The 16,119-nt window shown below is 36.6% G+C and overlaps 1 protein-coding gene across 1 annotated transcript in view; it reads right to left on the bottom strand.

The window, feature by feature from the left end:
- Positions 1–4,201: 4,201 nt before the first annotated feature.
- SPATA7 (spermatogenesis associated 7) overlaps positions 4,202–16,119 on the bottom strand; it is a 42,745-nt gene continuing 30,827 nt past the window's right edge. Inside the window, exons 5-10 of the mRNA XM_008571992.1 lie at positions 13,221–13,549; positions 11,519–11,585; positions 10,512–10,627; positions 7,301–7,378; positions 5,076–5,130; positions 4,202–4,826 (exon numbers count right to left, since the gene is read on the bottom strand). Coding sequence (XP_008570214.1) covers positions 4,257–4,826; positions 5,076–5,130; positions 7,301–7,378; positions 10,512–10,627; positions 11,519–11,585; positions 13,221–13,549 — 1,215 coding nt within the window. The 3' untranslated portion in view covers positions 4,202–4,256. The remainder of the gene's footprint in view (positions 4,827–5,075; positions 5,131–7,300; positions 7,379–10,511; positions 10,628–11,518; positions 11,586–13,220; positions 13,550–16,119) is intronic.

The raw sequence follows: 16,119 nt of genomic DNA, 5'->3' as shown, positions 1-16,119 counted from the left end.
ACACTGAGGGTTGCGATCCGTTGCCGGACACGGAAAAAGACAAAAGACAAAAAAAAAGAATGAATGTTTGGTGTTCTTCCCAACAATACCAGCTTCGCCGTAGGTTGGCAGAGTTCCTCATGTGGCCATCCCTGTGGCGGAACTTACTGTTTGTTGAGTGCCCACTTCATTCATCTTTTAGTGGGGTTGTTTCTGGACCAGCAGCAGAAGCATCTGGAATCTTGATAGAAATGCAAATTCTGGAGGCTCCCCTGTAGCATCTGAAAATGCTGAATCAGAAGATATTGGGATGGGGCCCAGAAATCTGCCTTAAATTCTCGAGGGGTTTCTGATGTATATTAAAGTTTGAGAACCAGAGCCACTGCTTCAATTAAAAAGCCATAGATGTTCACTATAGATCCCAATTTGGGATTTATTACATAACCAAACTACATTTAATAGGCACTAAAGTTTATTTAGGCAATTTTTATTGGGTGAGTGATATTTATAGTAGGCTGAATAATGGCTCCCCAAAGATGCTCACATCCTAATCCCCTGAAGTTGTGAATGTTATCTTATGTGGCAAAAGGGACTTTACATATAGGACTAAGTTAAGGATCTTGAGAGGGAAGGTTATACTGGATACCCAGGTGGGCCCCAAAGGGTCTTTATGAGAGAGAGATTTGAAGATGCTGTACAACTGGCCTGGAAGATAGAGGAAGAAGCCACAAGTGAAGGAATGCAGGCAGCCTCTAGAAGCTGGAAAAGGCAAGGAAATATTCTCCCCTAGAGCCTCCAGGAGGACTGCAGCCCCGAGTCCTTTATTTTAGGGCTTCTGACTTCCAGAACTGCAAGATAATAAATGCGTGGGGGGATTTTTTTGTTTTTTATTTTCCCATGTTTGTAGTAACTTGTTACAGCAGCAACAGGAAACGAATACTATTCTCCCTCTCAGAAGAAACTTGAAGGTCAGCTCACCTGTTTTAAGGATCTTGGAAGAACCAGGTGAATATGGAAGTCTCATATCCAGGACTGCTAGGTGGTTTTGCCTCAAAACTCAAACGTTTGCACAAAACAGAATTCCCAAGACAAAAAGTTTGGCCTTGGAGCAAAACTTTCCTTACTCCAACCAAAAGTATCTTCTTCCTGGTCTTTGAATTAAGCATATAGATTTATTCCTTTAGGATATGCCATTCATTATTGGTTCCATCTGGCTGCTTTTAAAAGGTCTGAGGAAAGAAATTTGTTAGGGTGGCATCATCTATCATTGAACTGTAAATCAATTGAGCAGATTGCTTTCCAGTACTACACCAGTGTATGAAGGAAAAATAGGTGTTTCTACCTCTAGGTGTAAATTATTTCAATTTTCATTTCTACAAACTTTAAGAATCAAGCTAAAACTAACTTTGGCATATTAAAGCAAAAAAAAAAAAAAAACTTGGGATCGTCTAAGTCCAAGCTCTTTAAAACCAAAGCCCAGGATAAACGAATTCATTGGCAACCATACAGCTAATTAGTTCACTTGGCAAATTATAGTCTTGCCCCATAAAAGCTGTTCTGATCTTTTCACTGGCTTCACTGAGGAAAAAAAGATATGACTTTTAAAGTAAGCCTTCTAAGGAAGATGCTAATTTATATTTTGAACCATTTAAAATGTGAGCGAATGAGGTAATTTTCATGTAACAGTAATTTGCTACATTCTCCTTTCTACACTGTGGAATTTGCACTTTCTGAGTGTAAAGTCAAGAGGAAATGTCCCTATAACTTTGTGTGCAACTAAACCTCCTTCATCTAAAACTGTCCTCCTCCAGGAACAAATGCATTCATTGTCAAGCTGACAATAACCTGGGGATCTCCAAAGAGAAATAGGTGCTTCCTCTTGAGAAGCTTACAGTCTAGAGTGGAGACAAATTGGGTAAATAAACGATATTATAATTCTTACTGTAGACAGGAAAGATTTGATTCCAGATCCCAGAGCTGGGGTGGGAGGGGACAATTGGGACAATCACTTAAGGTTTCACGGGTATTACTTTAAATATGGGCTATAAATGAAGGCTCAAAAGTGCAGCAGAGGGAAAATGACGTTCTGAGCAGATAGCAAGTGCAAAGCCCTGGAGAGAGAGGACTTGTGTGTATTTGGGAACAAGCAATTAGGTGTGGCAGACATTTAGGATGCTTTGGAGAGATGGCGAGAGATGAACTGAGAAGGAAAACATGACTTTATAAGAAATGCCCAGGGGCCTGGACTTTATCTTGTTAGCTAGTGGAAACAAAGGTGTTTAAAAAAGGGAGTGGCATGATCTGTTTTACAATAATCATGGCAGCCTGTATTTAATTTTCATACAACCCATTTAATTCTAAACCCTGCAATGAAGACTCCATAATTACTCCTGCCCAAGAGATAAGAAAGCACAAAGAGGCTAAAAAACCCAGCTCAAGATCATGGCTCATAAGGAATCAAACCCAGGCAATCTGTCTCAAAAGGCATACTCTGGAGAACAGCAGAAGGAAGATAGTTACTGAGAATGCCTTAAAAGATGGCAGCTCCAGCCAAGGAAGGAAAATTGGCGCCAGGGCAGTGGGTCTGGAGGTAGTTACACGGGGGATGGGATGAGGAGTTTGTAGAAGAGCGAGGCTAGGACTGAAGGAAGGAGCCCTGGGGCTGAGGAAAGATGGAGTTCAAGAAATCAACAGAGGGCTATAGGCTGATGGGTGAGGATACTCAGGCTGGTAGCCAAGAGTAGCACTGAGGTTATTTTAGGAGGCTTAAGAGGTGTGCAGGTTGGGAAAAGAAGGTGTTTCTAAGGTTAGGGGAAGAATTCCAGAGGTAAGAGCTGAGGGGCAGGTGGGGCTGAGGAAGACCTGCAGCAGGGTGAGGTGAGTTGGGGCTCTAGAAATTGGTGGAGGAGTGGGTTGGGTGCTCGGCCCCACCATACTATACTTTTCAGGTTTTTCCTGAGTCTGAATCCTGAGTCTGAATCCTGAACAGTGGTGGTGGTCAGCTTCCCACGAATGAGATGCACCTGTCATCCATATCCCACTAAAAGCCGACTCTCATCATCCTCAGCGTATACACCACTCTTCGGAAATGCTGGTGTGGCCAAAGTATGAAAAAAGCCTGAGTTAAAGAGCAGGATACCTGGAGGCCATTGCTAAGTTCCTAGAATACTTGGATTATTATTACTGTTTCATCTTCTTATCCTCCACAGTGCCTAGACATGACACTTTATATAAAACAGACACTCAAATATTCAATTGTTATAAATAGTTGAAAAGACATATTAATCTCCTGGGACAAATCTGAAGAGTATGGATCCCATTCACGAACTACAACGGTAAGGGGAAGGTGTCAGACAGATTAGATGGAATGTTTGCACTCACAAGACAATATTTCAGGCAGCTGACAGACTGTCCTAACTCACTGATACTGAGAAGGTCCTTGAGGTTTTACATATTGCAGGAAACTGAGAAAAAAGAAATTAAAGATACTGTAGACAAGGCATAATGTTTCAAGGCCCACTCCAGATCATACAGCATTTCCTAGTGCCTACAAAACTACTTATGTCTGAGTAAAATATGTTCCCCTGAAAAGCAACTTTAGAAAAGGTGACCAACAGACCCTCGGTGACCTCAATTATTCTCACCTTCTGGCATTCACACCCTTGTATAATATTCCCACCCTTTAAGTGTGGGTGAGACCTGTGCCTTGCTTCCACCCAGAGGAACAAGGCAAAGGTGATGGAAAGTCACTCATATGATTATGTCACATTATATGACTCCATCTTGCCAGTAGAGTCCCTCTGGTTCTCCTGTTAACCTTGAAGAATCAAGCAGCCATATTGCGACCGTCCCAAGGAGAGCTCAGCCAAGGGGCAGGGAATTGCAGACAGCCTCTGGCCATCGCCAGCAAGAAAATGAAGCCCTCAGATCTATGGCTGCAAGAAAAAGAATTCTGCCAACAACCTGTAAAGAGTTTGGAAGTGGATTCTCCCCCAGTCAAACCTCTACATGAGACCACAGCCCCGACTGCCACCTTGACTATAGCCTTGTGAGACCCAAAGCAGAGGACCCAACTACGCTGTGCTTAGAGTCCTGATCCACAGAAAAAACTGTGGGAGAAATAATACATGTGTGGTGTTTTAAGCTGCTAAATTTATAAGTTTTCAATACAGAAAACTAACACAGAACTTTTAATATATATACGAAAAAAAAGAAGAAAATATTGAGTTTACTGGACATTTGGGGTGTTTAATGAAGATCAAGCATCTGAAGGGCAGTCAGTCCTCAATGTTCATTTCCATGATTTTAAGAATTGGTAATTCCAGGTCATAATTATTGCCACCGTTGATACTGCAGAACTGAACAGATTGGGGGACTGATGTGCTAAGACAACATAATTCATTTGAAGTCTCAACTTTTTCAGTGTCACTATCGCCTTCAATGACATTCACAGAGGTTTCCTGGTCTATTAAACTGTCCGAAATACTTGGATTGTTTTCATCCCAAGTTGAAGGTTTGAGATTTGTTTCATCACTCACCTGTTGGACTATAACCCCTTCCGAACACTTTGATTTATAGATGGGCATGAAAAATCCACTTGGTGAAGAGAATATCTCATGCTCATCCTTTGGTGCAGACAGTAACATATCCAAAGCCTTTTGGTATTCTTGACGTTCCTGTTGAATTGTTACCTCATGTCCATTTTTACATTCATTTTGTTCTGAATTCCCAGCATTTTCAAAATCAAGTAATGTCAACGTGTCAACATCATTTAGCTTTACTGAGCTTTCCTCAGATGTGCAGCCTAAGTCTACCTTCAGGACATGCAGCAGGTGGCGCATTTTCCCCTGGGATTAAGAAAAAGATGAGAATAATTACATTAATTAAGCTAGTCTAATTGAATTACTTTTGTCTGTAGTGCTGCTAATCTCAGCAGGATTAATACATTCTCCCACTCCTATCTCCACACTCCCACCCCCAAAAGTCCAAGGGGAAAAAAAATCTCTTGCTTTTAATGCATTCTTTGAGGGTATGGAAAAACTTTAAATTATTTCTATATTAAAATTTTTCTAATGAAGTTATAAGAAAAGACAAACCTCCTCCAAATGTTTATTTTGTTTTATATGTCGCTCGAACAGTCGTTCTAGAAACCTACAAATGATAAATAAACATGTTAATGTCTAAAAGTCAGAAAAGCAACTAAATATAAAATAGCCAAGTAATCTCGAAGCTACTAAAGGTTGAAAAATATTTTGAAGATTAATCTTTTTCTTTCTGAAGCTGGAGACTAATCCTTCCCCGTTCTGTCAAGTTCTCCAGCTTGGAAGCTAGTATGGCTTCCACTATACGCTTGCTTCACGTTACACAATGGATGCCAATGTTTCTGAAAGATTGTATGCTACTTACAAAATATTTTAAATGAGGCACAAAAATTCTCTTTCTCTCACCCCCCTCCTCAAGCGCTCTCATTTTCCCTCATACACATACACAAACACCAAAACCTCTCCCTTCCTTCTCTCTCTCACATACACACACACCCAAAACCAAACCGTAAAGAATATCCTTCTACAGAGATATTTTACAGTGCTTCCTAAATTATAGTTGAAAAAATTCAACTGATGGTATATCCATATAATAACCTAAAAGTTATCACTTATTAAGTATCACTAAGTGTTAGACATTTGTGCTAGACACACAATAATCATTTTACCCCTAATCCTGACCAGTGTTGGGAGAGTAAAGTACTGTAAAAATCATTTTAAAGATGAGAAAATTACAACTCTAAGATGATAATTTCCTCTCCCCTAAGGTCACAAGCTTCTAAGAGATTTTACCCAGATGTCTCCGGTTCCAGAGAATTTATTCTTTCTACTACACCATGCCCATCTCTCTGTCACATGAATATATCAATTGGTTTCTTGAAAAACAACTAATTTCCTTTGTTACCATTTGTTATCAGTGAAGTTATGAGCCATAAACACTATTTAGCATAAGCAATTTAGCAAGAAATCTGTATTCTACTTTTTATAACTATTGTTAATTTTATTGAATATGCACTCCTAGGCATTTTTCTATGCACATATATTTCTTTACCAAAACTGGAATTAAACAATACATGCTGTTTGGGTATCTATTTTGTTTTTTCTAATCAACTGTATGTATTTTGAACATCTTTTTGTATCAGTAAATTCACTTCTACAACATGATTTTTAATCACTGAATAGACCTCATTTTCATAAATTTTCTACAATTTATTCAACCAAACCTTTACTATTCAACATTTAAGTTGATTCCATTTTTTGGTGCTATTATAAAAAATGCTGCAATAAATAGCCTTATAATCTTAAAAGAAAAATGTAAACTTTTAAGCATAAATACATATGATTTTGTATGCAAACGTTTTGGTAAATGGTAAAGCATTTACCATTACCCTTACCATTTTTAAGGGTACAATTCAGTGGTGTTACGTATATTCACACTGTTGTGAAACAGATCTACAAAACTTTTCATCTTGAGAATGTGAAACTCTATACCCATTATTTAAAGATTTTTAACCAACTTTTTAAATGAAAGAGGTAAACAGAATTATTGCCAAAAAACTTAGGTCTTTTTGATATATCTTTTCAAATATATATCTATTATATACCAATAATGTAAATATTTCCTTTGATTAAAAAAACCAGAAACTTGATGTAGGGGACAGAAATAAATCACTGGGTATTTCTGCACTTGTCATATTATTACGACAGAGAAAGCACGCAGTATTCATAATGGGGTCCTGTGCTACATAACATAAAGTGGAGCCTTTATGAACACCCAATGACTTTTAGATAAATAAATGTTCAAGCTAGATTCCAGACACAATTTCCTTCAGAAATGCAATATCTAATTTGGTTTTGCAAACTCTCCATCCTACTTCCAATGTGAAAACCTAAGTTTTAATTTGTCCTCATTTTCCTAGATTTAATACTAGCAAAAGCTGCAACAAAAATGCTTGCTTTTGATTCTCATGGCAAGTAAAATGGGATTGTGGAGCTTTGCAAATAAGAAGCAAAAATTTATTTTACTAGTCTGTTGTAACCAAGAGATATAATATTTAAATGAATAAAACCTCTATTCTTTTCTATAATTCCCCCAAACTGTGAACTTGCCCTAGAGTATTAATTAAACATTCTTTACAACTTGCTATCAATTATAAGAATATAATCCCAAAAAGCATCATATTTTTTCATTTCCTAACATGTGGAAATAACTTGAAAAAATCATATGAAGAATATTTAATGTATACCTCAACTACCAAAACACAATTAAAAAATCTAACCTGTTTGAAAATAAACCAAGTTTCAAAATGTCGTCTGTTACATCTTCAATGAAACTCAGATACAACAGCTCTTCTTCACTGTGAAGGCAAGGCAATATACAGCATAAAAATTATTGCTTGCTTACTCTGAAAACTATAGGAAACGTGAATACCTAATGAGAAATATCTGCCTCTACTATTACAAATATACTTCTCCGTCATATTATTAAGGGGAATATTATAAAACAAACGTACGTCTAGCTTCTCAAATTATGGAAGGATAAATATTTATTAAAACTGAGAAAATACTGCCTAATAGAGTAAAATTTCATAGTTGTCTGCAAACATCCATAATCGTACAATAAGCAGAATTAAACACAACAAAAGAGAGAGCAACCAAGGGCAGGAGGACAATCAAATGTGATCCACTGGGAGCAGGTTCCCCACGATGAGCATTTTAAATTTCCTCTGGCTCCTGACAGTGTCCAGGAACAGGAGTGGGAGCTCCTTTGCAAGGCACTTGCAGGAGGGAAAGAGGAAAGTCTTCTGGAGAAGCTGGAGCTTCGACTATGAAGGTCTCTCCTGCTCTTAGAACAGCATCTTGTTTTAAGATCGGTAAAGTTACTAAGCAGAAAAATTTATTATTTTCCCAAAACGTTTGGAAACAAATGCTAATAGGAAAATTTGTGAACATAAATATAGTGGTAATTTTTAATTACTTCAACACATTTATTATGAGATAACTATATTTTAGTAGCTATTACAAGAAAATTAGATGCTATTGTAAATTTTTTTTTTTTTCCTTTTTTGTCTTTTTTACTGACTGGTAACGGGATTGCAACCCTCGGTGTTGTGCCCGTACTACCGGGGACCGGCAACGAGATCGCAACCCTCGGTGTTGCGCCCGCACCGCGCTCAACCAGTGAGCGGGAACCGGTCTCCACATGGGATCCGAACCCTCGGCGGGAGCGCCTCCGTGCTCCCAAGCGGCACACTCTCCAGTGCGCCACCGGGCCGGCCCGATGCTATTGTAAATTTTAATTAGCTGAAATTAGGGAATAGAAAATGTAAATAGCAAGTAACCACCCAAATACTGAATAAGCAAATATAAAAGGAAGAGTTAATAAGCAAATTATATAATAGGTTAAAATGTCATATGAAAAGTACACTTTCAAACTGATTCACAGGGTCTTGCTTGTTTAAAAGCAGCGGGTGTGGGAATAAATGAAACCCTGTAAAGTAAATCATTTTCCCTGAAAAAAACACAACTAAAACAACATTAAACCTACTAGTAGAATAACTGCAAAGAACTAGTGAGTTTAGAAACTTCTAGGAAGAGTATCCTGAGCTACCAAAATTCTGCATTTCTCTAAAACTCTTCTTTATTACTCTTTATTATTTTTACTTATAAAAATAAACAAGAATTATGGGTACTAATTATTAAAAAAATAGCAGGTATTATTAACTTAGGGACAAGTTTCTACTGGAGATAAAAATGAGATGCTTGTTAATTATTCCAGAAAATTCTGGTCATTTTCTCAAATTTAGCATGTATTAAATGATTGATACCCCAAAGCTGGTTGTAAGAGATATTAGTGTTCATTGCAAACTTACTTAATAATGGTTTCTGTGATTCTTAATTCTTGATTACCACTGAACAAAATTAAGAAGTTAAAAAGATCTTACTCAGAGTGCATTTTACTCCCTGAAGAACGCTGCATGGAATAGTGATATATTGTCTTAGAAAGAGAAAGTTAAAACCCTTGAGCAGAACAATGGTTGGCCTATAATAAGTGTTCAATTATACTATACACTAGTAGTATTAGGTTTCGAAATTTTTTAAGCACTTTCATATCTAATTGAATCTTCTAAACAACTCAGTGGGGTACGTTGGCTAGGTATTATTTTTCCCATTTACTAATGAGTTCACCAAGGGTTGGAAAGGCCAAGTAACTTGCCAGGGTTAATGTTGGTAAGTAGCAAAGATAGGTTTTTAAACTAGTTTTCTAGTTACAAATTCACAATTCTCTTTAAAACACTATGGCACTTCCCTACCATATACAAGGGGTTGACTAAGATTACCATATAAACAATGCTGGAAACAGATATTTCCCTATGGAAATTTTTCTTAAGCTGGTCCTTAAGATAAATTTTGTCATTATTCAGTTATGTACCATTAGTTAATTCCAAGCTTTTTATTCAAGTATACTCAATTATAATATTTTACTTTACTTCTTTTAGATAGAAACTACGAGAAAAGATAAATATTCCTTTCTGTAGGTCATTTTTTTATATTCAATGCAGACTGGCTCAAGAACAGCTTATAAATATTGTTATGTGTGCTGAAGCAACCATGAATTTCAAGGACAGCGAGGTTAACAATGAACTCCTGGGTGGCTTTAGTAGGTAAAATCTCCCTAGCACAGAGGCCTGAAGAACACCTCATTCTTGCCCTCTTTTTAATCTCTGTTCCTTCATTTCTTCCACCCCCTTCATCTCATATTCAATCTGACACTAAAAATGCATTTGACAGCAGGAACTATCGAAGGCATCTTTTAGGTTCTCACCGCCTGCTAGTTTATCATTTTTGTTTAGGTGTAGTATTCCATAATTATTAAACATGATGAAGAGTTTATTAAGAGTGCCTCCACACAGCATGGACAGATCAAGCACTAGCATATGGTGATTATTCAAAATCACAAGTTACGATTCCTCAAATGGTAAGATTCAGTACTATTTATGCCATGTAAACAGGTTAACATCACTGCCAGAGGACTCATCTTGGGGAAAATCCTTTTTTATATGAATAGTGATAACAGATAATACAAGCTCATGTCCCTTTTCCCTTTATTAATGAATTAACCAAAGTAACTCATTTATTATTATTTTTAATAAATGTTATTTTATCACTTTTTTTTTTTACTGAAACACGATTGTACATATCTGTGGGGTACCACACTGAATATCAATACCTGTGTATAATATGTGATGCTCAAATCAGGAAAATCAGTATATTCCACATTCAAAGTAACTCATTTAAATCTTTATTGAGCACCTGACTTTGTAAAATTTCCCCAGTAAAACTAACACTGCCGCTGAACTGTACAACATTAAAATTGACTGGAGCATATAATTAAAATAGTACTTATGTTGCACATATCATATGTCTGTTATATAGGAAAGCAGTTAGATACAGACAAAATTGAAATTATTTCTCCTACAAACTGTTTACCTTCCTGAGGAATGCTGAAGAGCTCCACCTTTAATCTCATTCCACCTTAAGCCATCCCCTTGTAAAGGTAAAGGGGTTATTTTCCCTTTGGTATCATTTGTCACACTATTCGATGCCTGGGGATACAATAAAAAGAATAAATCTTCTTTTGTTTCAAAAATACATTAAGAAAGCAGAAATAAAATAAAACAAAGCAAACTTCAAAGGGAATAGAGATGTCCAGTAGATAAAAGTGACCACTATATCACAACAAAGAATGCTACAGAATAATTTTTCTATCCAATTAGCATCTTTTTCCTACCACCTTTTACCCATTTTCAGAAAGAAAGACATAAGTTGAGTGTGATTATATTTTATTCTTGTATCCCTGAATCTGTTTGACTTTTTAATAGACAAATGATTTTTATAAACAATAAATGTGTTAGGACACAAGTGTATGACTGATTCCCCCAAAATAAAAATAAAAATAAAAATAAATCAGTTTGTCTCAAAATCAGACTTAAACCTGTAATATTTTAAAATAAATGATTGCTAAGCATTAAAAATATATAAATACTGTGACAAAGAGCTTTACGGTCTTGAAAAAGTAAAGGCAAAGATAAGAGGATGTTATCTATGTATTATTATAAAATGTCTAATTTCCAATAATATACAGGCATAAAAACTCAAACAACCTCTGCACAACTTTGCTGGCTCCTTTAGTAATCCAGGTCTATATCTTTGAAAAAAATACTTAAGGTATTTTATTCACCCATCCATCTGTCCAGCCAATCAATAATCTAGAAAAGATGCTAATGACAAATGATTTCCCACATCTGGCAGGATCCACCTGTTCATTCAGAGAATTCCACTTGTAAATAGGCAAACCTTCTGTATCCTGGCTATATCATGTGCAACAAGTGCCACCGAGAGATTATTCTTCACAGTCCAAATAGTCACACTATTCTATTATATAAAAGCATCTGTAATTCCAATGTGGCAACACAAAAAGACCTCATATTTATTACCTGGTTGATGTTCACTTCTGAATCTGTCAGGTTCTTGGTCTCAGCTGCCCCCAAATCAGATTGAAAGCTGTAAGTATTTTAAAGAAATAATGGTTAATCCTTCAAAATAAAAACACTGTGATGACAAACTTTACTGTCTAGAAAAAATAAACATAAGAGAATGAGATCTATTTACTGTTACAAAATGCATATTTCTGCTGGAAATAGATACGGTTTGGATTATAAATGCTTCTTTTTCCTTTTGATTAGCAGCTAGATTTCAGATATGGTAAGACTAGGGAAGTGGGAACTACTATCTTTACAACATTCATAAATGTAATCATAAAGAGATATGATAAACTTGCTTTCCTCATTTCTCTTCCACTTGACAAGTCCTATCATAGATTCAATTCCTTAATTATTTGATTAAATGTATCCAGACTCATCTGATATTAGTGTACCTCTTATCTATACCTAAAGAATACTCGTCTTGGGGATGGCTGGTTGGCTTAGTTGGTTAGAGCGTGGCCTTGTAACACCATAGTCAAGGGTTTGGATCCCCTTAACAAAGAGCTGCCAAAAAAAAAAAAAAAGCCAAAGCCAAAGAATATTACTCTTAAATGGTTTTTTACTTTCTAAAATAACAAAAACCTAGTACCGGATACACTGTTTATGTAACTTTAGAAAAAACAATTACAGTCACAAATCGGCCAACTCTTAATACTTTACAAGCTTTGTTTCTTTAATCAGTTGGCAAACTTTTATTGAATATTCATCATGTGCCAGGCACTGTTATATGAAAATATTACTGAAGCAGATTATAATTTCCAGAAATCATCCTAATTGCCTGATTATTCCTGGGCAGTTACTGCCATACAAGACTGCCCTGAATATTTGCAGGGAAGAGAGCATAGGGGTAGTTAGATAAAGGGTTAATTTTTTTCCCCTCTATAGCCCACTGTTTTGCCACTTAAAAAAAATGTTTTTTAGGGCCGACCCCATGGCTCACTTGGGAGAGTGCGGCACTGGGAGTGCCGAGGCCGTGGGTTCGGATCCTATACAGGGATGGCCGGTTCACTCACTGTCTGAGCGTGGTGTGAGTGACATCAAACCAAGGGTTACGATCCCCTTACCGGTCACAAAAAAAAAAATTTTTTTTTTAAATTAAAAACATTTTTTTATTTATTGAAACATAATTGATTGTACATATCTACAGGGTACAGCATTGAATATTAATACCTGTGGTGTGCAAATGTGCTGCTCAAATCAGGATAATTAGTATATTCAACATTCTACAATGTAATCATTTTTTGTGGCCCTTTACCAATTTTTCACTAATTCCCATTCTCCTTCCCCCTTTCCCACTTCTGGTGGCCTCAATTCTGTTCTCTCCTTTTGAAAATTCAATGAATTATTGTGATTGTTGTATCTTTCTTTCTTTTTATAGTTATTTATTTTTTTAGCTTCCACTTATGAGTGAGGACTTGAGGTTTTTCTCTTACTGTGCCTTTCGCTTGACGTTTTGCCACTTTTAACACAAGTCAATAAGTGTATTCACACAAATGCTATCTGATGACATATTATAAGGATTCTCTGCAAGTATAATATTAAAAAACCTAAAAAATTTCTACAACCATGTTTGGAACAATAAGTAACATTCATATTTATAAGGAGCTTGGGAAGTTTAATAGCTTTTAAAAAAAATCTACTTTCATTCCCATACCTGCTCAATTCAGTCTGGGTTTCAGCTTCCATCCGTTGATCTGTAAAATCCTTTCTTCTTTTGGCAGGTGTATAATATCGATATTGAGACAGGAAAGATTTCGCTTCTGTTTTTAAAGTGCGTGGAGTGAACGGCAATTGTTTGTTAGAAAAGAGTTCAGAATGTTTATCTAAAAGATCCCCACTGGGTGCTTTTGAAATGACTAACTGAAACTGGTGGGAATTTGGGAATGCGCTCCTGGGCTTTCTGCCATACGTGGTTCTGGAGCACTGTTTCCTGGGCCTAGAAGCTGTGGAATCCATGCTGGACAGGGAGGTAGTGGAGTTGTTCTCAGTACAAAAAAAAAAAAAAAAAAAAAAAAAAAAAAAAAAAAAAATATATATATATATATATATATACTGTAATTCTAAATATAGGTAATACAATCATTTTCCTTTCTGAACTAAAACAAATGACTATTTGGGGTCTTAAACTTGTGCACTAAGATCTACTGGTAGGTCTCAGTCTTATCTGAATGTTTCACACCAATCGTGGGCACCAATGTCCTTCCCAACCACTGTGGTGGCACCGTCCTCACCTTCCCATCTTGTCATTATCAGAGGCATCAGTGTAAGCCGTTCCTCTGTGACTTCAGGCTTTGAAGAAATGAAAAGAAACCTCTCTCCATAATGTATGGAGTCCTGATTTAAGCAACTGATAATTTAAATCTAATTAAGAAATAATTATTCCATAAAAATCTCGTACATGTTTCTCAACTTCTCTTCATGGGGTGGGATAAAGCCTTAAAAACGGAGATGTTTGGGAATGCTCCGTGTTTTCTTTTTGTTTAACTTCAGAACCATTTCTACAGGATATCCACAAAGTTTAAATACACAGAAAAAATTCTATTCTTTTACATACTGAAGATGCCCAAGAAATTTTGCCTATAATTTTAGCCTTTATAGCCTTTACAAAACTCTGAGGCACTTTTATTGGATAGAGAAGTTACATGGAAGTTACAGAAAGTGAGGTGCAAATGGCTAGGATTTAGCCAGTTATATCTGTCCTACAAGCTCTTGGTGGGGAGGGAGGAACAAGAGGAAGATGAATAAGCTGAGCCAGGGAAAAGTAGAGTGCTTCCTGTGTGCAAGGCACTCTTCCTGACATTGAGTAGAATAAAAGAGAAATAATAACTTCTATTACCGCTACTAATATATATGGAGTGCTTACTACGTGCAAGGTGCTGTTCTAATTAATTTACATGTATAACTCAGTCCTCACATCAATTTCTGGGTAGTGGTACAATTATTATCCTTACTTTATAGATAAAGAACCTGAGGTACAGGGTCTCACAGATTTGAACCTAGGCCAAACGTATGCTCCTCACCATTACAGCATGGGGAATCAAACTGATTTTAACTCTTGAAAAGAGAACTGAAGTCACAGAGCAAGTAATTAACTTGAAATTTGGAAACAGGCACCTACAGGTAGAAACAGGACCTGAACATTTGCTTACTTGGAACAGATGCCGCAAAATGCCATATAAACTGGCAATGTTATGCTAGAAGTTTTTGCTAATTTGCTAAAGACTGAGTATGCATTAGTGTGAGTATGTGCAGGCCCTGAGACTTAAAGAGTTTGCACCTCTTGCAGCCTTTTCCTCTGGGATACCCACCAGGAGCTTACACGGAAGAGCAGAGAGAATCTTGAGAAAACTTTCCCCCGTTCCCCCTTCCCTTGATGTGGCTGGGAGAGAGGATAGTAGCACTGCCAAAATTCCTCCCAGGCTCATTTTCCCATTCTCTTTTAAGGAACAAAAACCTTAATCTGCAGGGAGAAAATCCCTTTATCTTTGCCATGTAACAGAATCATGCAAGTGATATTTTATCATCTTTGCCATCTTCTACTTATTAGAAGCAAGTTGCAGGTCCCCCCTACACTCAAGAGGAGGAGACCGTTTAAGGGTACAGGTCATAGTGTGTGTGTGTGTGTGTTGGGGGGGTCATCTTAGAATTCTGTCTAACAGAGTGGGTCAAATAAAAAACACAAAAGAAGGCAGAAATAAAAAGATACTAAATGCCCCACATAAAGGACAAAGATTATTAGATTGAATAATCTGACCCATCTACCTAACACTTTCGGACTCACCTTAAACATCAGTATTAAAAAATAGAAAAAGAAAAGCTGGTTTAATTATATAACTACCAGAAAATACATTAATAGAAAAAGCATTAAGGTAAAGAAGTTCAAAGCACAGTGATAGTGGGTTTGATTCCTCAAGAAAATATAATATCTATAAATCTATATGTATGTGATAATATAGACTCAAAATACATGAATCAAAAATTGATAATACCACAAGTAAAAATAGCTAAATAAATGATTATGTGCAAGAGTTCTCTCAATAACTGAGGAAATAATCAAACAAAAAGAATCAATAAGGATACAGAAGATTTGAACGTGTGGTGGAAGATACAAAGTTTGACCTAATGAATATACTATATATTATATACTGCACATGACAACAATAGAATATATTTTCTTTTCAAACACATAATGACATTGTGCATTAAAAAAAAAACTGTCCACCTACTGGGCTATAAATCAAGTCTCAACAAATTTTAAGAAGAGAATATCATATAGATTTTTATTAATCAAACTACAGTTAGGCAGAAATCTGTAACAAAGAGATACCAGGAAAAAAAATAGACAGAGATTAAGAAACATTTCTTAATGACTCCTGGGTTAAAGAAGAAATCATAACAGAAATTGTAAAGTACACTGACTTGAATCATAATATGATAGTGCATATCAAAACCTGTGCAATGGGGCCGGCCTGGTGGTGCACTGGAGAGTGCACCGCTTGGGAGCGCGGTGGCACTTCTGCCGAGGGTTCGGATCCCATGTGGAGACCGGTTCC

This window comes from Galeopterus variegatus, unplaced genomic scaffold, assembly GCF_000696425.1.
Source record: "Galeopterus variegatus unplaced genomic scaffold, G_variegatus-3.0.2 Scaffold742, whole genome shotgun sequence".
NCBI classification, from domain to species: Eukaryota; Metazoa; Chordata; class Mammalia; order Dermoptera; family Cynocephalidae; genus Galeopterus; species Galeopterus variegatus.
This window is presented reverse-complemented; position numbering and strand designations above follow the sequence as displayed.